This window comes from Lemur catta, chromosome 19 (assembly GCF_020740605.2).
Source record: "Lemur catta isolate mLemCat1 chromosome 19, mLemCat1.pri, whole genome shotgun sequence".
In the NCBI taxonomy this organism is placed as follows: Eukaryota; Metazoa; Chordata; class Mammalia; order Primates; family Lemuridae; genus Lemur; species Lemur catta.
In genome coordinates this window covers 13,068,034-13,093,664 of record NC_059146.1, presented here as the reverse complement: position 1 = coordinate 13,093,664, position 25,631 = coordinate 13,068,034, and the positions used below count along the sequence as shown (strand labels likewise).

Below are 25,631 nucleotides of genomic sequence, written 5' to 3'. Positions count from 1 at the left end.
CATATTACTTGCACATGCCAGGTCATCAAAATTAGCTGGATTAATGCACTTATAAACAGAAAGGGACATTAAACACACTTGAGTAAACACGAGGTCATCTGCCTTTGTTTTGTCCACTTGCCAACCACATTCTCAGACTGCTCAGAGAACGTACTTTTAGTGTAGGAGTTAAATTTTACCTTGATTGATTTATCCTTACTTATAAGCATGAGAAATGACAGAAAGGACCAGCAACTGGAATAAAAAGCATTGCATTTCACCAAGATGGCTACGAAATTGGCTTCAGTTCTCCTGCTGATACAACTGAGTGGTTACTTTAGCTCTGGGACTTGTGGGAAGGTGCTGGTGTGGCCCACAGAATACAGCCACTGGATGAATATGAAGACAATCCTGGATGAGCTTGTCCAGAGAGGACATGAGGTGACTGTACTGGCATCTTCAGCTTCCATTCTTGTTCATCCCAGCAAAACATCTGCTATTAAATTTGAAGTTTATCCTACATCTTTAACTACAAAGGACTTTGAGGATCTTTTTATGACACTGATCGACAAAGTAATATACGATATTCCAAAGGATGTATTTTGGTTATATTTTCCACAAATGGAAAAACTCATGTGGCAATATTCTGACTTTATTAGAAAGCTTTGTAAAGATGCAGTTTTAAACAAGAAACTTATGACAAGGTTACAAGAGTCAAAGTTTGATGTGGTTCTTGCAGATGCCATTGGTCCCTGTGGTGAGCTCCTGGCTGAGATACTTAAAACACCCCTTGTGTATAGTCTCCGCTTCTCTCCTGGCTACACATTAGAGAAGTATAGTGGAGGACTTCTATTCCCTCCTTCCTACGTACCTGCAGTTATGTCAGAATTAAGTGATCAAATGACATTCATGGAGAGGGTAAAAAATATGATGTATGTGCTTTATTTTGACTTTTGGTTCCAAACATTTAATATAAAGAAGTGGAATCAGTTTTACAGTGAAGTACTAGGTAAGTCATGTTTTTAATTCATGGTTGTTAATTCCTGTCTTTCCTTGTGAATTGGAAGGTGAGCTTGTATGAATATGAAATCAGAGGACTGCACGTTTTGTAATCAAAATGATTAATGGAAAATATAAAATGATCTATCAACTGCACAAACATTATGGAAAGATTATAGGATCACTTAGAACCTTGTGGCTGTCACTCCTATAGGACAATCCATGAAGTCATAAATGTGCAAATTAAAGCATTTAAGATTTCTTTAAGCAATCCCATATCCATTGTACCATCCATTTTTTTCATCTTTAATAAAAGTTCATAGATATACCAAGAAATATCTTGATGAAGGCAGATGTGTAGACTGAGGAATTACACATTGTTCTAGCACAACTATCAATGTAGCATTGAGGAAATGTTTCTCCTTGTATACCTTATTTTCCTTATTTATAAATTAAAATATTTTTCAATATATCAGAAGAATTCCTTCACAGTTGAGAGATGGCTGTATCCTAGAAACAGACACTTGAAATTTGAGGTTTCTAATATTTCTACATTCCTTCACTAAGGGCTTGGAGATTATTTATTATTTCTACATTCCTTCACTAAGGGCTTGAACATCCAAGTTTTTATCTATATTTTATAAAATATACCTCTACATTGTGAAAAATAGGAGCTAAATGAAGGGGGAGCAAAAATTATCCATTTCTATAACTTTTGAAAATTTCCACCTGTCATTTCCAAGTATGTTTATTTTTAAAATATTAATATTATTAAGATCGTCACATGAACCAAAAGCTGTAATAGGTACAAGGATTTCAACCCTATTTTCAAAAAACTCTTGATATACTTGGAGAAGCAAGGATCATGAGACTAGCTTCATAAATTGAAGAAACAAAATTGAGTACTTATTAGAAGGAAGTTTTTATCAGTTTGGTAGGAATAATTGATAGTGGAGCTCAAAGAGTTTTTAAATGTATATTTGTTCCTATTGCAGCTTTAGAAAATAAACAAATGCATGGGTAGTTCTATAAGGGCTTATGTTAATAATTACTGATGATTGTGAATATACTGATGTGATATTAGAGACATAGTCTCCTCTAAAAATTCTCTTAGCACTTTGCTTTTCTTATACAAACCTATGAGCAACATATATAGTACATGGGAATTAAATCATGCCTATGTATAAATACGTGTATATGTTTGTTTTATCAAAGCACAAACACTTTATGTATCTTTGGCTACATTATTCCAACTCCTTTCAGGAAATTACTTTTATATTCTCATGACAACTCTCTTGTGTCATCTACCTTTTGTTTTCTTTTTTCTCCCCTTCAGGCAGACCCACTACGCTATATGAGACAATGAATAAAGCTGATATGTGGCTTATTCGAACCTACTGGGATTTTGAATTTCCTCGCCCACTCTTACCAAATATTGATTTCGTTGGAGGACTCCATTGCAAACCTGCCAAACCCCTGCCTAAGGTGAACATATTCCTATTTGTTGTGTTTTGTTTATTTATTGTAAGAGTTGAGGCTCTTCACCATTATTCTAGCTTAAAAGGAACACTGTTCCTTACCAATATAAAGGTGTTCCCAAATACTGACAGCAAAACTTGTTTACTTGTTTCACTCCAGCATTTAAATCATTCCTCACTGAGATCCCAGAGTTTTACCTCTTAGAGCATAAAAGGGATGATTTATCTCATCAGAGCAGGTGTTTCCTGCCTTAGGCCAAGTCTATAGGATACCTCAATAAAGCTCCCCGGGAAAACTTTTGTCTCAACATCATAATTGCCTAACAGAGAAGCACAAAGAAAATGTACAGTCCATACACAATAAAGACCAACTAAATTCTATTACTTAGATCTAAAAAGTGACCTTAGATTTGATTTACAAAAGAATTCTGCCAGCATATAAAATAATATTCCTTATGATGGAAACTAAGAACCTGATATATTTTACTTTAATATCATACTTTTAAGATTAAAGGAGAAAATGGGCTTTTTAGTGCACTATTATATGATCTTTTACAAGATCTTTTTTGTCTACCTTCTTGTTAGCACCAACACAAAACTGAAATCTTATTCAAAGATAAAACTCAGTATCTGTGTTGAATGCAAATTGTTTATGGTAACTTTCACAAGAGACAAAAGGAGAGGTAAGATTAATGAAATTCTATGCAATCTAACCATGTTCTCAATAAATTCCTCCATTCACATTAAGGGAAAGTAACAGTAGGAGGGGGAAGAGAGTAAGAGGAGGACAAGGAGCAGGATGAGTAGTAGTGCAATAGTGATCATTACTAATACTAGCCATTGCTATTAACTTGCATAATGATTTGAAGTCAAGTCAATAATTGTGAAATCTCTTCTCTAATTATTATATAAAGTAATTGTGACCCCAAATTGTTTGCTTTTCCACTAAATATTAGATTCTCAGATAATGCCTGTATATTTTATTAATAAAATAGTAAGACATTTGGCAAAATAGACCAACTGTTTTAAAAATGCATATAGCTGTTGGTTTCACAGTATACTTACATGAAACTATACAGAGAAAAAAATCAAGATGGGCAGATTTAACATCTGTGGCAGATATTCATAAACACTGGAAGCAATTTAAATATCTTACATAAAAATGATTAAAAACTCATACAATGTGCATACCATACCAAAACAATAATTTTACCATAAAATAATTAATCAGCAGAATGCAAGATTAGTTGGAAACTGAGGGGCAAAACAATGAAGAGAACAATATCACACATTTTTGTAAGATGAAAGGTATATAAAATAAGATGAAAATTTTCTAAATATATGTCACACAAGTATATTATGTTAAATAAACAGAATAAAAACCATAATCAAAGTATACACATTTAATTGGGAATATCTCTGGAAAGAGAATATGGGTGAAACTCATTATCTTTGTTCTACATTTTCATTCCATTACAAAATTTCTTACATTGATCTTGCATTATTTTCATAAAGATATCACAGAATGAAATCAGTAATGAATCTGTAAAAAGAGGTTGTATTACTTTGATACTGAATGGATAGATGAATAATGTTTTGGCGGACAGTTAGCCAGTGAGACAAAACATTAAACACAAGTTACATGAAATGTGACGTCAGGGAACTAGAATTACACGAAATACCCTCTTTTCCCAAGTATTATGTGGAAGAGTAACATGCTGATTCTCCTATAAAAACCGATGTCATTTGGTTAAAACTATATTTTTCAAATTTGGATTTTTTTTTCGTAAACACAATTGTACACAGAAGGTTTACTCAAGGATTAATATATGAAAGTTTACTTGTTGCGTTGAAGGAATGATTATTTCACAGAGAAGGAAAAACAATATATGAACTTAGTATGAAAGAAACAACAACAAAAAATGAGTATATGATTTTGATGTAATATCCAGGAAATGCTTGGCTCTATGTTTATTTTTTTTTCTCTTTGATTTGTTTTTTTGTTTGTTTGTTTCTTTCTTTCTTTTGTGGGAGAATACATTGAGCAATTTGGAATTATTCCTGTATAGAATGTATTTAAATTTAAAATTTGGCACACAATGGAAAAGAGCAGTCAAAATAATTCTCAGTCAACTCCAAGCAAGCACATAATCACCAAGAGTTTTATAGAGCTCGATTGAACTCTTCCAGACAGTCACCAGATCTCCATGATACAAAGCTTGGTGGTTCTCTCCAGTGTGGCAAAGGTGCTGCCTGTGGGACACAGTGAGAGAACGATGACAGTCTCTCCCAGACAGTTATAATAGCACATCAATTTCAAGTATAATTTCAGGATAAAATATGTCTCCAGCCAGGCACGGTGGCTCACGCCTGTAATCCTAGCACTCTGGGAGGCCGAGGCAGGTGGATCACTCGAGGTCAGGAGTTTGAGACCAGCCTGAGCAAGAGCGAGACCCCGTCTCTACTAAAAAATAGAAAGAAATTATCTGGCCAACTAAAAATATATATAGAAAAAAATTAGCCGGGCATCGTGGTGCATGCCTGTAGTCCCAGCTACTCGGGAGGCTGAGGCAGGAGGATTGCTTGAGCCCAGGAGTTTGAGGTTGCTGTGAGCTAGGCTGAAGCCACAGCACTCACTCTAGCCCAGGGAACAGAGTGAGACTCTGTCTCAAAAAAAAAAAAAAATATATATATATATATATATGTCTTCTACCTAAACAATGAATTGGGAAATACGATTATTCAACTATGTAACTATATACCATCTACTTCTATATATAAATGGAACCCTTGGGACTATTTCACTAAAATTCTAAACCACAATATCAAAATCCTGAATATCAGTGATTATTAACCTTCACCTGTTGTGTGTGTGTCTGTGTGGGGAGGGGGAGAAAACTGGGAAATCCTGACAAAATTTAAGTGAGGTAGAAAAGATTATAGAACTGAAGAAATGTAGATATAAAATCATCCCAACTCTTAGTAAGATTTCCTCCTTGTAATACTCAGAAAATGACTCCAATGGCTCCAAAAGAAATAGAAATCTATAGAAAAATGCCTGAAATGAACAAAAGTGATTTAGAACTACAACCATATAGAATTAAAGCCAAGTGAAGCTACCTGGCCTATATTATAATACATGTTTAAAAAACATATAATATATTTAAAAAACATATATTTTAAACATATATTATAATAGTAAATACAATAATAGAAATGAAGAGTCTGGGTATAATATTTTCTAGCATTATTTCTCCCAACTACACTGTAATAGCTCTACTTCATTTCTTCCTCCCACACACATACATACACACACATGCAAACACATATTTGTAGAAATACCCACAATAGAAGCCATCCATTTCATAACACATATTGCTTTCCAAATAAACTTAGTGATTAGCTCAATTAAAAAATAGCCCTTGCTCTAATAATTCCTGATAATACTTGATTTTCTCTTCTTAGACGTTTTCAACAATCCTTTCAAATATGTTTCTTATACTGATACCTGTTTGTGATGGCCACATTCTTTCTTCACAGGAGATGGAAGACTTTGTCCAGAGCTCTGGAGAAAATGGTGTTGTGGTGTTTTCTCTGGGGTCGATGGTCAGTAACATGACAGAAGAAAGGGCCAATATGATTGCTTCAGCCCTTGCCCAGATCCCACAAAAGGTTAGATAAAGTGCCTGATGGTGGACAGCTACTGAATGACTCTGCTAAACTTTGTAAAGAGCACAGCTGCAGAAATTTTCTGTCCTAAAGGTTATCTGTTACGATAGCTCTACTTATCTCAGATATCAGCTCAAACATTAAAATATATATGGAAAATGCTACAATAGTAAAGAGGAGGGATTTCATTTGTAACAACTTTGATATTAACATTGTGATCATAACAAATACACTGAAAAGATACAGTGAAGTTTTGATATTATTAAATCTCATGGTATTGAAAGCATGTGCACAGAAATCACCAAATTCTACCCTGTCATTTAATCCTATTGTAACAGACTTCCTGAGGGCACCATATACACTACAGATATTATCAGAAAGGAGTTAAACTGTAGTGAGTGTCTGCACTAGCACAAAAACAATAAGCACATATTGAAAAAAGTCTGCACTGCATTGCAGTTTAGGCTTCCCATGTGATCTAACCATTTGTACCTCCTATAAATTTGGAATAGGCCTATTTGGTGTGCTGTTCAGGGTTCTACTCAGAGAAAGGATGGCCTGGGCTGAGAAATCACCACTCCAGGTACCCACCTAGCCAAGTAGAATTACAGAAAGAAAAACTTGTCTGCCTTGCTGGACGGGGCCTGGATGGAATGAAAAGATGCAGATGGGATCCTGCCCTTACAGTAGAATCTGTATATTATAAAACATGGTCCCACAAGACTCTGATCAAACCACTAGACAAACACCTCCTTTGGATTGAGGAAGGAGCATGGAGTAAAGGAAGGGGTAAATCAGAATGAAGGAAGAAATGGTAAGAGGTTCAGATACCCCTTCCATAAGATATAGTAGGAAAGTATTTCCCATTAATAATATAAACAATACATTTGCAGTCTATGTGTATTAGTGAATTACTTTTTAAGTTTTCTATCTGACAGAATTCTTCTAATGACCTGTGCTACTTTTTTGCTGAAAACTCAAAATACTTCAACACTCAAATAGCAAGTGGAAGGTAAACACTTCTAAATTTTATTCAGGTTTATAAAGATTGTCTTGGAAGTCTACAGTCAGCTTATTTCAGTACTGGGCATGGAAATGGCTCAGTTATAGCAGACCCTAGGAATCACTGCTGTAGCCTGTCATCTAAGTGTTAATGATCTATGAAGCAAAATTTAGCAAAATATAATTTTAGACTTTTTCAACAGCTGTGTTGTTATTCATAAATTGACCACCAGCTCTATTTTTCTACATTGAAAGAATTTTCCACACTACAAATAGTAATAACACTCCAAGATTTGTCTAAAATTGCCACTTAAAATTTTGCTTGAGAGAAGTGCTTGATAACTTATTTCTAACAGTAGTTATGCATACTACCAACGAAGCATTGATATATTTTTGACAAGTAGCTGACCTTACTGATTTGCTTTTTTGTTAATCAAATAATGTTTAACTCTAATGAAATTATTTATAGGACAAGTAGATATAAACAATTATTCATATCACTCAAATGCTTGATGTGACAGATACCACAATTACCATGATTTGATTATAACACATTGTAAGCCTATATCAAAACATCACATGTACCCCATACATATTTTGTGTCCAAAATAATTAAAAATAAAACATTGAGAAAAACAAATAAACAGATTAATATTAACTTTATAAGATGACAGCTAGTATAAAATAAACAAAATAAATGTATAGATCATTACTAATGTATGTTTTTATACTAGAATTACCTTGACTGTCAAATGATTTCTTAAATATTTGCATTTATCATTGGAAATACAATTTTCTAAGTTACTTAGAATTCCTTATATACCAAATTAATTATAACAGTAAGCACAAGAAATCTGGTTATTCTGTTTACCTCAGAGTTTTAGTAGTTCTCATTACTTAACAACCTTGTTCTCATTTCTTCATCTTTTATATGTAAGCGGTTTGATATATGATTGATACCTCTCTTTCAAGTTCTAACATGTCATAACTTTGGAGTTCCACTCACAGAACAAGGTATTTTCTTTACCCTAATAGGTTCTTTGGAGATTTGATGGCAAGAAACCAGGTACCTTAGGACCCAATACTCGGCTGTACAAATGGATGCCCCAGAATGACCTTCTTGGTAGGATACTGGAGAAAAAAAAAAAAACTGAATATATGTGCAACAGTCAATTAGAGTAAGAGTAGGTCAACAGCAACTAACATATTGAATATTGATATTTGAAAACACAAAAATAAAACGTAACTACTTTATATTTATTTTCTATTCCTGGGGGAAAGAATAAACTATAACAATTAGCATTTTGTTACATGTATTCGTATTCTTTATGTCCAAAAACAAAGTATCTTTATATGAGGTGTAATTGCCTCTCAGAGAATTTTTCAGTAGCTTGCTGGGTTGTCTCTCTGTCTCCTATTTCTACAACTGCACTCCTATTGTTTCCTCTACTGCAGGATTATTTCACATGACACTGAAAAATAACAGTTCCTCTTCTATTACTGGTGACTGCATTTTCTACGGGAATAAATCCCCAGTCCTTATTACAATGTGATAACAGCTCCACAGTGAAGTGTGGCCTGTCCTTCCTCTGATTCCAGCACTGCTCCCATCACACTCCCTGCTGCCTTAGACATTTACATGTCACACTCAGTGACTGCACTGTTTCTTTAAGAGAACATGTTCTTACATGCCTGACCCTTTTCTTTACTTTTCCTTTTCCATTTTTTTATTTGCACGTTTTATTTCTTTTATCCAGAATGTGCATTTTGTCCCCCTGCTAACCTTGTATTCATGTTTGCATTCTCAAGTCACACACCATTTTTCCATGCAGCCTTCACTGTCCTCTGAAATCTGACAGCAATTTCAGGGCAGTTTCATGGGTATTCTAATCTGTTCTCTAGAAAACATTACCACTTTCAGTGTCCTGTAGCGTGCATTTCTCATTTTATTCCTAAGACTTGTAATGAATAATTTTGTTGAACTTCACCCAATTCTAGGTCATCCAAAAACCAAGGCTTTTATAACTCATGGTGGAACCAATGGCATCTATGAGGCCATCTACCACGGGGTCCCCATGGTGGGCATTCCTTTGTTTGCGGATCAACCAGACAATATTGCTCGCATGGAGGCCAAGGGAGCAGCTGTTAGAGTGGACTTCCACACAATGTCAAGTACAGATTTGCTCAGTGCTTTGAAGACAGTCACTAATGACCCTATGTGAGTATATTAATTTTTTTTACTAGGTGGTATTTATAGATAGGTTCTCTTGTCAACAATGAATGAAATTCATTCCTTTTTTAGATTAACTTTGAAAGAATTTCAATTATTTAACCAATGTAAAATCTGCTTTTATTTCCACTAGACTGTTATTTCACAGTTGCATTGAACCTAATAAATTTAATGGGTAACCAATTAGCACAACAATTTTCTACATAAAAATACCCATAACTTCAGATATACAGATAAGTATAAAATGATGAATTTTTAAAAATAAGACAGACTCCACAGTAAAGTAATCTCTCATCAGTCTTGATTTGTATTTCCCTATGGCTAAAAACATTTAGCATTTTTCATGTGACTACTGGTCATTCACATATCTTCTTTGAAGATAGTTCTACTTTAATCTTTTGGACATTGTGCTATTTTTTAATTTATTTTATTAATGAATTATAACACTATATATTATGGTTATAATCCCTTATCAGATATATGACTTTCAAATATTTTCTTCCATTCTGGATGGGTTCATTTTTATACATTCTTGATGATATTCTTTAAAGCACAAAGTTCTTAATTTTGATAAAATAAATCTTTAATAATTAATTGTTTCCATACTCCATAGGAAATAATTTGGAAAATTCTATGCCTAGACCAGCTACTATCAATTCAGCATTTATTACTACTATCAAAAACATTGTTATATAAGGAGAGATCACTTAAAGAGATACTTTAAAAATATTTAATCAAGAAGAAAATAGTAGGACAATAAATGATAAAAATACTTTAACAGAAGGCAGGAAAAAATTAGAAAAGAAAAATAAAACAGATTGAAAAAATAGAAGAGAGAATTCAGAATAAGATGTTAGATATGAACATGGATACACCAGTACTTATATTAATCTTAAACAGATAAAGAAAAGACAAAATAATGATTAAGGACATAAAGCATTCGGAGAACACAATTTAACCAAAACCTTTGTGGTTAGGGCTTTTTGTATCCTGTGTAGGAAACTTTGTATTCCCCAAAGTTATGATATCCTCCTATGTCTTCTTTGGAAACTTTATCATTCTAGGCTTTAGATTTAGGTTTATATTCCATCCTGAATAAATTTTTGTGAATGGTAAAAAAAAAAAAAAGTAACCCATGCGATATACATATACATAATTATGTGAAGCAAATACATATGCAATATATATGTACACATATATGTGTGTATGTTTTATGTATATACTGGGAATATATATTTTTGAAAAGCATATAGAATTACATACACTCTTGAAATTCAGTTATCTGAATAGACCATATAATGGGTTGTAGATCAAGAGTCAATAAATTTTAAAAGATTCAAAATCATAAAGATATATGGTCTAGCCATACTATATGTATGAGTTAGAAATAGCCAAAGAAATGATCATTTTTTTACATTTTAGTAATTAAAAATAGACTTTGATAAAATTCAGTCAACAAGAAAATCATAATTATACATGTACCTTCATCTCAGTAATTCCTTCCCAAGTATATAAGAAGCAAAAATGTATAAACATATAAGCCCGATAATATATATACTAGAATGTTTATACCAGAATTATTAGTAGTATTCAAAAATGTTAACATCACAAATGTCTATCAATGATAATATGAAGAGATAATTTGTAGCATTTGCCAAGCAAGGAATACTACATGGCAATGGAATTAGCAAATAACTGCTATAAAAAAAGTCAGACACAAATAAGGACACACTATGACTAAATTACAGAAATAAACAAAGCTAATCTATGGTGTTAGAAGTCAGGATAATACTTAATTTGAAGATGAGGGTAGTGACTAAAAATGGTCTATGAAAAGGGGACACTACTAAACAGGTGTGATACCAAATATCAAGATCTGAGTAAAACGTACATGGTGTCTTCGGTAATAATTTTTGAGTTAATTTTGAACATTGGAGCTGTTACTTAGAGTATGTACATTTATCTTATGTATTTCACTTTTTTTTTTTTTTTTTTTTTGAGACACAGTCTCACTTTGTTGCCCGGGCTAGAGTGAGTGCCGTGGCGTCAGCCTAGCTCACAGCAACCTCAAACTCCTGGGCTTAAGCGATCCTCCTGCCTCAGCCTCCCGAGTAGCTGGGACTACAGGCATGCGCCACCATGCCCAGCTAATTTTTTCTATATATATTTTTAGTTGTCCAGATAATTTTTTTATTTCTATTTTTAGTAGAGACGGGGTCTCGCTCAGGCTGGTCTTGAACCCCCCACCTCGAGCGATCCACCCGCCTTGGCCTCCCAGACGGCTAGGATTACAGGCGTGAGCCACCGTGCCTGGCCTGTATTTCACATTTAAGGGTTTATTTGAGAGGATATACAACATATTTTAAAATTCTAAGATCTAAAAGAAAAATAAGCACACTAAAAAGCAGGAAATCCTAAGGATGGTACCATACCAGGAGAAGTCTCTCTGAGAGATAACATTTAAGGAGAATCCTCAAAAGAGATAGAAACAAAGCTTTTGTTGTTTCAAGGAAGAATGCACCAAGACAGAGAGAGAGGGGACACAAACCTTACAGGTGCTAAGGTGAGAAAACATGTGGTAGCTTAAAGGACAGTAGGAGGCCAATGTCCCTAGAAGACAGTGTACAAGGGGCAAGTATTAAGAGAAGATGTTCCAGTGACTGATGACGTAGGAACCTGTAGACCAAAGAACAGAGTTAGATTTTATTCTTCATGTGATGAGACGCCAGAAGGAAATCTTAACCAGGGAGCATAATTTATATGACATTTGTTTAAAAGAAATTCATTCTGAGTACTAGGTGGGAAACAGAGAGTAGAAGACAGAAGAGTAGAGAAGCAGAGAGACTGGTTAGGAGGCATTTCAACCACCATGACATGATTCCCTTTTAAAATCAAGACAACCATTCTCAGATTGCATTTCCACTACCTTACTTATAGCTCTTAGAATGGCTCATAATATTTCCTCTGCTAGAAAGATATTAACTTTCCATTTTTGATTTTAAAAATATTTGTTGGCTGGGTGTGAGGGTTCGTACCTATAATCCCAGCACTTTGGGAGGCTAAGCTGGGAGGATCACTTGAGGTCACAAGTTTGAGACAAACCTGGGCAGCATAGTAGGACCCCATCTCTATAATAATTTAAAAATAAACTAGCCTGTATATGGTGGAGCACTCCTCTAGTCCTAGCTACTCAGGAGGCTATGGCAGGAGGATCACTCAAGCCCAGTAGTTCAAGGTTACAGTGAGCTATAATCATGTCAACAACTGCAGCCTGCGCAACAGAGTACGATTTTATCTCTGTAAAAAATAAACAAATATATATTTTTTTCTATATGCTTTTATGTATATATTTGTTAATGAGAAAATTTCTATTAAAAACCAAACTTTCCATAATCACCCAAGTATAACTGTACTTCTCTAAGGCAATTCTATGGCATTTATTTTGATCCTTTTGAAAAAAATCTTTCATGGATTTTATATGTTTAGGCAATAAACTTACTTTTGATGTCGGAATGTTGATGTTTTTCCTTCAGGTATAAAGAGAATGCTATGAAATTATCAAGAATTCAACGTGATCAGCCAGTGAAGCCTCTAGATCGAGCAATCTTCTGGATCGAGTTTGTCATGCGCCACAAGGGAGCCAAACACCTTCGGGTTGCAGCCCACGACCTCACGTGGTTCCAGTACCACTCTTTGGATGTGATTGGATTCCTGCTGGCCTGTGTGGCAACTGCTATATTCATCTTCACAAAGTGTTGTCTGTTTTTTTGGCGGATGTTTGCTACAGCAGGAAAGAAGGAAAAAAAGGAGTAGTTACATCGAAGCCTGAACCTGGGATACCTGAGCGATGGTTGTCCTGCAGTTTATTCCAGCAAGAAGGGATTGTTACGGAGAATTCTCTTCCTCCTGGGACAAAACATCTTTTCAGTACTTACTTCGTCAAGTCAAAATTTGTTTTCCAGAGATTTAGTACCTATTTAAAAGTTAGAATTGTTCCATGTGAAATTGAAAAAATACTAGGAAAAAATAAAAATAATGTAAAATATATGAGTTTATAGCTAAATTTATTGTTCTAATTCATAAGTTATAGCACAAACATTTATTGAACTTAACTATGTTTCACACATTGTACATGGACAAAAGAACATTGAGAAGTCCGCTCACAGTATTAAGACTGTTTTGCTAATACTCAGAAAACTTTGGCTTCATTTTGAGCCGAATTTTGTTGTTTTAATTGTTACTGAAGAAACTATTCAATGATTAATTTCTGTAAAAGGTCTCTTCCTTCCTTTTGATATTGTGGTACCAGCGATGCTACTTGGCTTTTACTGGACATGCAACCTCAGTACATCTTCTTTCCTAAAAGACATGGCAAGACATTTATTTACCTTCTTAGAACTTCAGGTATTTCCCAGGGGGAACGTATGTGGAATTAGAAATATAGTAACTACTACCTGTTTCCTACAGTAAATTGAACTATGTTATAAACTCTTTGGTTTCACAAACCAGTTTTTAAGGCCATTTTAAAAGATTTACCAGAACGATTTCCCAATTCAAGGGTCTACTCAGAGTCCACGTGGGTCCTTGGCTGAAGAATTTAAGAACAAGTAGACACTTAGAAAACACGTAGGTGAGCCCAGCTAACACCCAGACTGTGAGAGATGATAATTAAATAATTATCATTCTTTTAAGGCCCTACATTTGAGGGCCATTTGTTACGCAATAGTACCAATATTTCTACATATTTTAAGTTATCCATTTACAATAAAATTATAATTGATCAACACTTATGTGCACATATGGGAAGTAACATTCACAGGATGTTGGGCAGGTGGGAGGGGGTAGGAGGGGATGGGTAAATCCATGCCTAATGCTAGCGAGTTCACTTTAAAATATATATATGTATAGTTACAAAATGCAAACTGGTGGGGGGGGGGATGGCAGATTAGTGGCGACCTCCTGGCTCTCTGCTCCCAGAGTAGGAGGTGAAAAACAGGGACAGCCACACACCAGTGCATCGCTCTCCCACGGGAACTGCATCCTGAATCTGCAGAGAAGCAGCTCTGGGGGGGAGGAGGGAAGGGTGCATTGGAGAATTGACCACTAAGTTTGGAGGGTGTGAGATACACAATAGGGAATACGGCATGGGACGGCCCCCGCTGGCTGGGCGGGGCAGTGTGGTCTGACCCACAGGAGGACGACTCTTCCTCCACCGACCTCCACACCCACTCAGGCAGGGGAGTGTCTGAAGTCAGTGGGAAGCTGAGGCACGGGCTGAAGGGTAGTGTGCAGGAGACACAAAGCCAGGGGACATTTGAACTCTCCAGTGCAGGGTGCTGGGTCCACATTGGGCGGGGGAGGGTCAGGTCTGAGCGGACACTTTCCAGATCCGCAGCAGGGAGTTTGGAGACAGGCTTCTCGCCTCCGGAGCTCACGGGGTCCAGACCAAGGGAGAGGTGAATGCCCAGGGAGAGGTGAATGCCCAGGGAGAGGCTCTGCCCCCGGAAACCACCGAAGATTCGAAGATTCGGCCAGTGCAGGGTGGGACAGAGTTTGTGGGACTCTCTACTGGATGGGCGTGAGTCAGAGCGTCGGGGAAGCGGTTTTGTAGATATGCTTTATTGTTTTTTATACTCTATTTAGGTTCTTGCAACACTAATTTATTGCAATATGCATTAAATTAATAAGATTTATCATTTTTTAAAATTGAAATGAAAAATTAGAATAAATCCTCACAGTCAAAGATCACCTTGACAAATTTGTTTCGGAATGATCCCAATGAAACTTCTTTTGTAGAATCAAAATTAAGCAAGAAACCAGCACATTCTGTAGGTCTAATTTTCTAGTCATTTCAAAAAAAATTATTAAACTTATGATCGAGTACCATATTTTTGAAAACTAGACTGTAGTTTCATTACAGTAACTGTCATAATAGCTACCATGTCTTGAGTACCTACTGTGTTCCAAGAAAGTGCTAAGCACTTTTTAAACATTCTCAGTTTTACCCCAACAACAATCATTTGAGCAAATATTAATATTATCTTTTTCATAAAGGTGAGTAAATTGAGGCTTAGAATATTTAAATCATCGATCTGGTTTAAGTCACACAGTTAATGTAAATCTGAGATTACTTTTTAAAATCAATGTGTAAATAATAATAAAGCTACGTTTTCTGTGTAATGCAAAAATAAAAGTCATTTAACAACATTTATTAAGAGACTTATACACAGACCACTTTACTAAGTGCTATGGAAAGAAAGATAAAAGATACAGAAGACGAACTGCCTGCCTACCCTCTTGTACAATTAATAAATATCACAGTCGTGTCTTCTTAACCTTCTCCAATGAAATCATTACCACATAATGTCAAAATTACAGACTATTTTTCAAAAGAAGTTACCATTTTATAAATATGATAGTGTATTATCTATTTCTGTATGCACATAAAGTCTAAACTATTGCATATATGTTCACTGTTATCCAAACCTTTATTTCTCAAATCCTTTGTAAAATCAACACGAATTAATTTTTAAATGCCATTTTCAAAGATGAATTGTATTCTTTTGGCTTTGCAAGATCTTTATACAGAATTTAGAGTACAGTTTTCATTATTACTTAAACATCCAGGCATCCTTCCTGAATCCGGACGGCGGGCCTCCCTTTATCTTTCTACAGCTTGAGGGCTCCACCTAGAGGCCCAACTGCAGAATATACTCAAACAAGGGAAATTCATCTTTAACAGAACACTGAGAGCCATTTAGTTTGAAATGTACTTATATCTTTACTTAAAATTCAACATTTTTCTCAATATTGTTGTTTCTCAAAGGATTTTATTAAACGGAACAAAACAGTTTGTGCAAAATATTTAACACTGTCAATTCATGTCAGTTTTTGTATCTTATTTTCGCCAAGTGCCTAAATTTTATCAGTTCATATGTCAATGTTATTCAGGTCAATAAAAGTCAAATTTTTCCTGCTAATGTTGGTTTTCAAAGTGGCTGTTGTAAAAATACAGAACTTATATTAATAGCTATATACAACAAGGAAAGAGTAACAAAAAGATTCAGTAAAATCTAAACCTCAACATGCTGTATGTCTTGGCACCAGTTCTAACTTCACTATGGCCTAGATCATTTGAATGTTGTGTCTCTAATAGCTCAGTCATAATTTGCCAAAACCAAAATTATAAAGATGGCCAATATTATGCATTTACTCTTCAGTTTTGTATCCAGGCAGTTAGCAATTTAGTGTCATACTAAAGTCAGCAGGGAGGCAGCTTCCAGGATATCTTCCCATCTCAGCTCAGATGAGTCTAACAGGACCACTAGCCATGTGCAGACTGTAAACACAGCAGCAGGGGAAGAAGAATATCTGCAAGCATCTCAAAATGGAGGTCCAAGACCCAGCTTCAGTTGCAAGACTACAGCTACACACTGACACCTGGACCTTACTCCCTTCAAGGATTTGCAGTTTGGGAAACCGTTAGATGCACAAACACTTCGTGATAATCCCACCGCAGTCAATAGTTTGGACTGGTCCTCTCTTCATTCCCTGCCATTCAATGCACAATTATTTTACTACATTCTGATTGTTCTTAAATGAATTTTCATTCTAGCCTCCCATTTTAAAAGAATTTATAATAATAAATTAACTAGTAACATTTTCCCCATCTTCCCTTTCTTCATGGATTATCATATTATAATGTCAAGCAAATGGGTGATTGATTTATTTTTTATTGTTGTATATGGACATCCTCAGCAGTGCAATGTTAAATAAATATTGTTTGCTATAACCTGTTTAGAGCAAGTACATTACATGGAGTTTGTATAATTATTGTAGGTCACAGAAAACAGAATCTTCCTCACATTTTCCTCAGTAGTTGTTTGGAAATAAAAATAAAGCTAAATCTTAGTTTCTCTCTGGACTTCCTTAATTGAGTTTCTATTCTTTCTCCATCATGAAGCAGTTGAAATTCTGCCGTCTCTGTCTTCTTAATCTATCCTAATAAATATGATCATTTTTCACACATTGCACTATGAAAAAAAAATACTTTTCTGTACACAAAAAAATGTAGGTTTTTTCTTTTCATATTTTCTTTTACTTCTTGCCCTTTACCTTGAAAGCAGACATTTACTAAGATGAGAGAAGCTTAAGGAAATCAAGGAAGGGATTGCTTCAAACTGTATATAGGCATGAGAAATTTATATCAACAAGTCAAAACTGTGATGACAGAAATCTTCTAGAAAACAAATGAATGCAGTTTGGGACAGATGATCTGGCGGAAGCAAGATGCTCATATATAGAACAGAGCTAAGAAGGAAATATATGCATCAAGCTGACAGTTTAATGAGATCAGTCAGATCCGGGCGATTTGCAAGGCTTCTTCTGCAATTCTGTATCTGGAAGAATGGATGATACACAAAAAATGTGTTCCATTCTACCAGGTTTTTCTTAGATACCAGTTTTGGAAGCGATCCAGTCCCGGAAGGCAGTAACTCTAGTGTAAACACCAGGCTTATTGGGCTTTGCGCATTCATCTCCCCAGCTCACTATTCCAGCGAGGTACCAGATATCTCTAACATCTGCACTGACCAGTGGTCCTCCAGAGTCACCCTAAAGGGGAAGAGAGAGATTAGTAATTCATAATTCAACTCATCGCAGAGAAATTTGCTATTTTTCTAACTTAAAAGGGTAATAAAAGGAGTGATTTTTAAGTCTTCAGTGTGTTCAAACTCAGAAGCGATTCTATCCATCTATGTCAGTTATCCACCTAATGGAAGAGCTCTAATACCTGGAAAATTGATTTAGCCTCAGGGTTCGGTACACTGAGATTGAAGGCCCCATCTCTTTGGGGAACAGTATTCTTAACTTATCTGATACATCTGACAAAATAACTTCCTATACAAGTTACCTGTTTATTAATGTGACATAACTCCAAAATAAAGGTGGGAGGAGCTGGTAAAAAGTCTATTACTGATAGGAAGCACAGAAATTAGAGTCAGACACCTGGGTTTCTACCTCAAGTTTGGCCCTTCCAAGCTGGCAGACCTTTCATTTACATATTTGTAAATACTCCTAATTTGTAAATGCTCTGATAATTACTATGAAGACTATGCAAAACAGTGAAAGTAAAGTGCTTAGTCCAGCACAAAGCAGAATTTAGGGAATGTATATATAAAAAGATAAATTCTAATTGTTTCTATCCTGCAAATAACAGAAGTCTGTTTCTTCACACAGGTCATACAAACAAGGTATTGACTGATCATTCCTGGGACGCTAGTTATTGATCACCCATTTAAGTGCTCAGCACTCTATGAAGCTCTTAACTAACATATTATCTCATTAATTCATATAATTCTTGCACAAAAATCCATAGAGTTAGATTTAATATTCTCCAGTTTAGCAATAAGGAAACTGAAACTCACAGAAATTAATGAAATTGCCTGAGATCACATGCTAGTCAGTGGCAGAACTTGAATTTGAATCCAAAGCTATCTAACTGAGAAGCCCATGCTTTTTTCCCTATATTACACTAAATTCCTTATGGGTTTTCTTTTGTCCATTTACAAATATCATAAATTCTATGAGAAAGTCACTGTGTAATTCTATTTATACAACATTCAGAAATTACAAAATTATAGAAATGTAGAACAATTTAGTGATCGCCAGACATTAAGGGTAGCGAGGGGTGAAGAAAGCTACTCTTGAGGTAGATTTTTGTGGTAATAGAATAGTTCTCCATCTTAACTACAGTGATGATTACACAAATCCACACACATGACAAAATGCCATAGAATTAGACATACACTTTATACCCCTGTCGATTTTCTCAATTGTGTATTGTACTATAGCTATGTGAGATGTAACCATTGAGGAAAACCGGGTAAAGGGTACATGTGACTTCTCTGTACTGTCTTTGCAGTTCTATAAATTTATAATTCTATAAACCCATAACTGTTCCAAATAAAAGTGAACAAAAAGTTATGCAGCATATTAATAGGTAAAACCATTTACCTGGCATGCATCTTTTTTTCCTTTTAAGAAGCCAGCACATAACATTCTAGGAGTTATAGCACCATTGTAAGCTTGAGGTTCATTGCAGGTTTTAGTGTCTATGAGAGTCACCTGTACCTGCCGAAGGTGATTTTGACTAGTACCTAAAGGGAAAAAAGTCTTTATATTTGTAGATATACATATATTTTACAAACCTGAAGAAATTCTTTCATAATTATTGGATAAGATAGTGTATAGTTTTAGATGCAGTAATATTTCAGAAAAGAATTCTTTCCTAACTACTTTAAATGAAAAGTTAGATGCTTAGGAAAGAATCTCAAGTTATTTAACTCCATTCTTAAGATTAGAAGGAAATTTTGGTAGGGGAGAATGGTCGCTTTATGATTGATCTTCGCAATTGGATACACTAAAGATCTCTAGTCTCTTAAGTGATAATTCCCTAATAAAAAGTTCAGTGGCTAGGAGACATATTTGCTCTTTCAGAAACCTCATCAGCACCATTGTTATAGTACTAATGATGCACTGAATAGTAACCTAGGGAGGAAGGAATTCATGTGTCTTCTAAATGACTTACTTCATCAGTAGGATCTGACTTGGCCTGAGTCCATATGACCAAACAACAAACATTTATTTTGGCATAATGGCGCTTCATTCTTTAGATGCCATAGAATAACAAATTAGATTTGATTTCAGTTTCTTTTCAGATGCTCACCATCATTTTGCAGTGCTCCAAATCCTGTCACAAACATCTCATCACCTGGGTGGAAGTCATAGGATGCATCAGGGAGACAAACTCTATGTACTGCATTTGTGTAGGATACAGGGCTGGAAAGCTCTGCAAGTGAAATGTCATAGTCATGTGATGGGTATTTGTATTTTTCATGGACAATTATCCGCCGGAGACCTCGTTTCATTTTCGCAGGTCTTAGCGTTACTCCAAAGGAAGCAGTCCATCTGGCTGGGTCCTTATATCTGGGGAGAAAATATGAAGAATTAATTCCAGTCTACCATGCTACCAATCAAATAATTTATATTAAATAATTTAGTCTATAGGTATAGAGGTTTTTTTCTCTTTTTAAAGTTATAGTTTCTGGCTGGGTGTGGTGGCTCACGCCTATAATCCTAGCACTCTGGGAGGCCGAGTTGGGTGGATCGTTTGAGCTCAGGAGTTCCCAGCCTGAGCAAGAGCGAGACCCCACCTCTAATAAAAAAAAAATAGAAAGAAATTAGCTTGACAACTAAAAATATATAGAAAAAAAATTATCCGGGCATGGTGGTGCATGCCTGTAGGCCCAGTTACTCAGGAGGCTGAGGCAGGAGGATTGCTTTAGCCCAGGAGTTTGAGGTTGCTGTGAACTAGGCTGATGCCACAGCACTCTAGCCTGAACAACAGAGTGAGACTCTGTCTCAAAAAAAAAAAAAAAAAAAGAAAGAAAGAAAAGAAAAGCTATAGTTTCTATGTATAAAAACAAACTCTTTCTAAACTGAGAATCAGGCTCAGGGGTCAGATCAGGTGGAAAAGCCACTGTTTCCTAAGACATACATGCTACTCCTTGTGCCAAGTCAACCACTCCACATTCTAGAAACTTTTGACATTTCTGGACACCAGTGACTCTAAGGGACATATGGAAATAACATCCTTTACAGAATGAGAGAACTAAACATATTCTATGTGCCTCATGTCTCCTACTCAAAAATATATACATATCTCTGAAAGCCATAAAGGCCACACAATAATTTAACAAAGTAAAAATGTAATTTTACTACTCTATATTCTCCTGCTGCCACCCATGGTCCTCCATTTCTTGTAATGTTACTATAACTATTTACTCTATTCGATTATACAATTTGCTACTTTCAAATTTCTTCATACTCAATTATCTTTCTTTTTTTTTTTTTTTTTTGAGACAGAGTGTCACTTTGTTGCCCGGGCTAGAGTGAGTGCCGTGGCATCAGCCTAGCTCACAGCAACCTCAGACTCCTGGGCTTAAGCGATCCTACTGCCTCAGCCTCCCTAGTAGCTGGGACTACAGGCATGAGCCACCATGCCCGGCTAATTTTTTTTTGTATATATATTTTTTAGTTGGCCAGATAATTTCTTTCTATTTTTAGTAGAGACGGGGTCTCACTCTTGCTCAGGCTGGTCTCGAACTCCTGACCTCGAGCGATCCACCCGCCTCGGCCTCCCAGAGCTAGGATTACAGGCGTGAGCCACCGTGCCCAGCCTCAATTATCTTTCTTACCATGTAGAATTTCCCCCCTGTGCTCAAACCTACAACCTATCCAGCCTCCATCTCTGCTGGAGATACTCAACAGAGAGATACAGCACTTCTCTTTGACATCAAGCTCAAAGTGCAAAGATGATTTTAAAATTCCTGCTTTCCTTGACAAACTATTGTGTATTTACCAATAAATAATTTATCTCCATGTACTTTGGTGCTGTTTCCATTTCCAGTCTATAAAACCTCTTAGTAAAGTTTATGAGTTTCCCATTCCCTTTGTGATACACACATTATCTTTAATTTATACTAAATTCACCTCTTTCAAAATTCATGAGGTATATCCTTTTTGCCAACACCCAATGCACTTTGTTAAGCCCCAGTCATTCACAAGGTTCAAGACTTACGTTCTAAAGCAGTGAGCGGCACTCACAAGCCACGTGGCATTAATCAAAGTCGCTCCACAGCGATGGATCCCATCCCACTGCAGGCTAGCTTGCCACGGCCATTCACCCTCTTCTACCTCTGTCCCACCAATGATCCTGAGACTCTGTCCTGCAGATTTACTCCTTCGTGTCCCACAGCCTGCCAAAGAGAAAGTGCATTAGTTAGCTGTTGTTTTAAGCATCAGATTGTGTTAGTTGGCCCAAAATTGTTTGTGTTTTGTGCTTCAATAGTATCAAACGTTTTCTCATGCTCTTACTTTTCCATAAATTGTAATGTTTCATTTAGTTAACTCCTATTCATCTTGTAAGACTTATATCAGTTGTTTCCTCTTCTAGGATGTCTTCTCTAACAATTCCTCTGTCTCCAAACTGGATTAGTTATAACTTTCTTGATGCTTTCATAATAATGACAATAATAACAAATATTCTCTCTCTCTCTCTCTTTTTCTCTCTTCTCTCTCTCTCTATACACACACACATACACACAAAATGCCATAATGAGGCATTATATCTAGAGTATCAAATTTGCCCTTGTTTGAGAACTGTTGTTTCAGAATTACATGTTCATGCATTAGTCTCATGCATCTAATCCCATTAGGGTATCAGCTGCTTTAGGCAGGGATTATATCTTGCCTGTTTTGTATCCCTATTGCTTTACACACTACTAGCACACAGTAGGTTCCCAATAAATATTGGTGGTAAGAATATATGCCATTTAGATAATGGGATTATCTCTGGATTTTTGTGTTTAGTTGAGTTTATAAATTAACCACCATTCTGAGCTGACGGGTAGCACATTTTCTTCCATCTTTTAAGATAAATGTAGTATGAAATAATCCTGTAACTATTAAATTTATTTTCTAAATCATGATGGGGTACTCTGCTATAGTGGAAGGAAAGTACTAGGCCTAGAGTCAGCACTTTTAAAATGCAGGTAAAGATATTATCTAGATAGACCTTCAGGAATTTCATCAAAATATATCCAACCCCATAATTGCCTGCAATTTCCACATGGGATTAATAACATCAAGAAGATTTTATTTAAGGTAAAGCAACAATCAAGTTTCTGCCTCTAGCTAAAAAAATTGACATACAGATTCCTTTTATATACTCTTTACAAAACTTTTATGAGAGTATATTATAGACATCTGCAAACAGAACATTGATAAGTGAACATTTTTTGCCTCTTTTTTTTTTTTTTTTTTTTGAGACAGAGTCTCACTTTGTTACCCGGGCTAGAGTGAGTGCCGTGGCATCAGCCTAGCTCACAGCAACCTCAAACTCCTGGGCTTAAGCGATCCTCCTGCCTCAGCCTCCCGAGTAGCTGGGACTACAGGCATGAGCCACCATGCCCGGCTAATTTTTTTGTATATATATTTTTAGTTGGCCAGATAATTTCTTTCTATTTTTAGTAGAGACGAGGTCTCACTCTTGCTCAGGCTGGTCTCGAACTCCTGACCTCGAGCGATCCACCCGCCTCGGCCTCCCAGAGCTAGGATTACAGGCGTGAGCCACCGCGCCCGGCCTTTGCCTCTTTTTTAATAGTTGCACAACTCACTTCTACACATCTGCCACCCATACATCCACTCCAAAGTTCTCCCAATTTTATTATTTTTTACTAATAAAGGGTGCCTCAGAGATCAGAGAAAGCATTAGGAACTTTGCACAAATAAATCAAATTTTATTTGTTCTGTCCCTATAAAATCAACACAAAGTATGCCTAAATGATCAAGAGTGTTAACTTTTTATATTCAAGTAATGCCATTTTAATAAATATATTAAACTTACAATTGTTCAGGTAGTTGTCCGTTTCTGTCTTGTTGATTTCTGAAATACACAGACACGGTGAATAGAACAGGGTCAGCACATCAGAATTGCACTATGCCTCTGAGTATTCCAAATATTAAAAAGCTTCTTGATTACATTAGAAGATAATATCTCCAGGTTATAAGGAAAACAACATGGTTAGTTTATCATAGACATAGTATGTTTGTTGTCTTAGGAAGGAGGGCATACATGAACAGTGTTCCTTAAACTTCAATATGGGTAAGAGTCATACAGGGAGTATATTTATAATGCAAACTCCTGTTCCCCTTCCCAGCAATTCTCAGTAGTTTTGTATTGAAGCCCAGAATCTGAATTTTACACCAGGAAATAAGATACAGCTAGTTCAGAGACCCTCTTTAGGAAATACTGATCTAAACCATAGTATTCATTACCTAAATGTTTACTGACCGTTATTTTTACTGACCATTACTTCAGATCATTTCACTAAGCTTATAAACGAAGTCTCATTTGTATAACACATGTGGGTAGCATATCCATAAATTAGTCCTCGCTCATATTTAAAAACAATGCTATATCTAAGTCTTCTTTATGTTATGTTTTAGAAGGACAGTCTGTTCTCTGTCACTCTGTCATTCAACTCCAGCCAATGACTCCTTCGCTTGTTGACTTCTCAACAGTCAGGCCTATGCAAACACTAACTCAGCCAATAGATACCTCAAACTCTAAACCCAAACTTTACCAACTCAGTAAATTTCCAGTGACCAAACTGTTTTCTTTGAACATGGCAGGTTGGATGTCCTTAATGCAAAAATATTAATCTGTCAATTTTTCTTTTAGTATTGAATAGTACGGATTTACTGGAAATCTGTATTCTAGAAAGTATTCTTTCTGACTTTATGTATTCTGGCTATTTGTGGGCAAAATGGCAAAAATAAGGAATAATTGGCCCTTTATTCTCAATTAACACTGAAAGAACCACCTTATTTCTCTATTTCAAATAACCTATTCTTCTCTATCTCAAGCTGTTCCTATGGAAAGTTCTGGCTTTGCACGTCGATACAGCTGAGAAGGCTGACTTCACGTAAGTGTGACTTATACATCCACAGGGTCCCACAAGCATAATTTGGCCCTGTGCTTGGTAAAATGTTCTGCTGTGGCTGACTTGAAATTCTCAATAATTTTATCTTCTAACTTGTGAAAATGAAGTCCACTAGGATAATGGAACATGATGTGAGCAGAGGAGATACATACAATGTGTGTTTCCACCATTTCTCGCCACCCCATTTTCATATATCATTCACAATCCCTATGAAATCAGAATTCCAGTGGACCCACAATGTGTGAGAGTTCCATAAGACTCAAAGCAAATATAAGACAAGTCTGTTATGCCTTCCACTAAGTGAACAGGGGGACTCTGACAGTCTCAGGAGGCCATGTTTTCTGTTTGAACCAGAGATTGCTTAGAATCCAGAAAGAGGGCAATGGCATTCTAATAAACACAAATGAACAAGAGACGCTATCATATGCTTTCTTGCTCCTGTGACTTCCTATTAGCCAACAGCTTTTGCTGAAAATAAGGACATAGAAAGAGAGAAATAGGGAAATCCAGAGCTCCTTTTTATTTCAGTCTTCCTCACTCCTCAGCTGAAGGTAGAGAGCATTGTTAATGTGTCCATGTCAACAAGGGAAATATTATAAAAAGAGTCAAGTTAGCCTTGTGTACCATTTCCATTGATTTGGCAAAAATGAAAAACATGTTTGAGCTACGAAATACAGCTCAGTAAGTAGGGTGGCTGACCATCACTTT

The 25,631-nt window shown here is 35.9% G+C and overlaps 2 protein-coding genes across 3 annotated transcripts in view; one reads left to right on the top strand and one right to left on the bottom strand.

Annotated features, from left to right (window-relative positions):
* The first annotated feature begins 222 nt into the window (after positions 1-222).
* Positions 223-13,175, top strand: LOC123624867 (UDP-glucuronosyltransferase 2B17-like). Of its 2 annotated transcripts, none has more exons than XM_045533089.1 (6): positions 223-736; positions 2,315-2,463; positions 5,997-6,128; positions 8,163-8,250; positions 9,126-9,345; positions 12,891-13,175. In XM_045533089.1, the coding sequence occupies exons 1-6, from the start codon at positions 265-267 to the stop codon at positions 13,168-13,170; spliced, it is 1,341 nt and encodes a 446-aa protein (XP_045389045.1). In that variant the 5' UTR covers positions 223-264; the 3' UTR covers positions 13,171-13,175. The 2 variants fall into 2 exon arrangements, with proteins under 2 accessions (XP_045389045.1, XP_045389044.1); XM_045533088.1 differs by having other exon boundaries at positions 223-988.
* A 4,508-nt stretch (positions 13,176-17,683) lies between these two features.
* The window catches only part of LOC123624139 (transmembrane protease serine 11E), a 33,423-nt gene continuing 25,475 nt past the window's right edge, over positions 17,684-25,631 (bottom strand). Inside the window, exons 6-10 of the mRNA XM_045531755.1 lie at positions 23,825-23,863; positions 21,998-22,175; positions 20,084-20,343; positions 19,372-19,514; positions 17,684-17,970 (exon numbers count right to left, since the gene is read on the bottom strand). Of these exons, the coding sequence (XP_045387711.1) occupies positions 17,809-17,970; positions 19,372-19,514; positions 20,084-20,343; positions 21,998-22,175; positions 23,825-23,863 (782 nt within the window). The 3' untranslated portion in view covers positions 17,684-17,808. The remainder of the gene's footprint in view (positions 17,971-19,371; positions 19,515-20,083; positions 20,344-21,997; positions 22,176-23,824; positions 23,864-25,631) is intronic.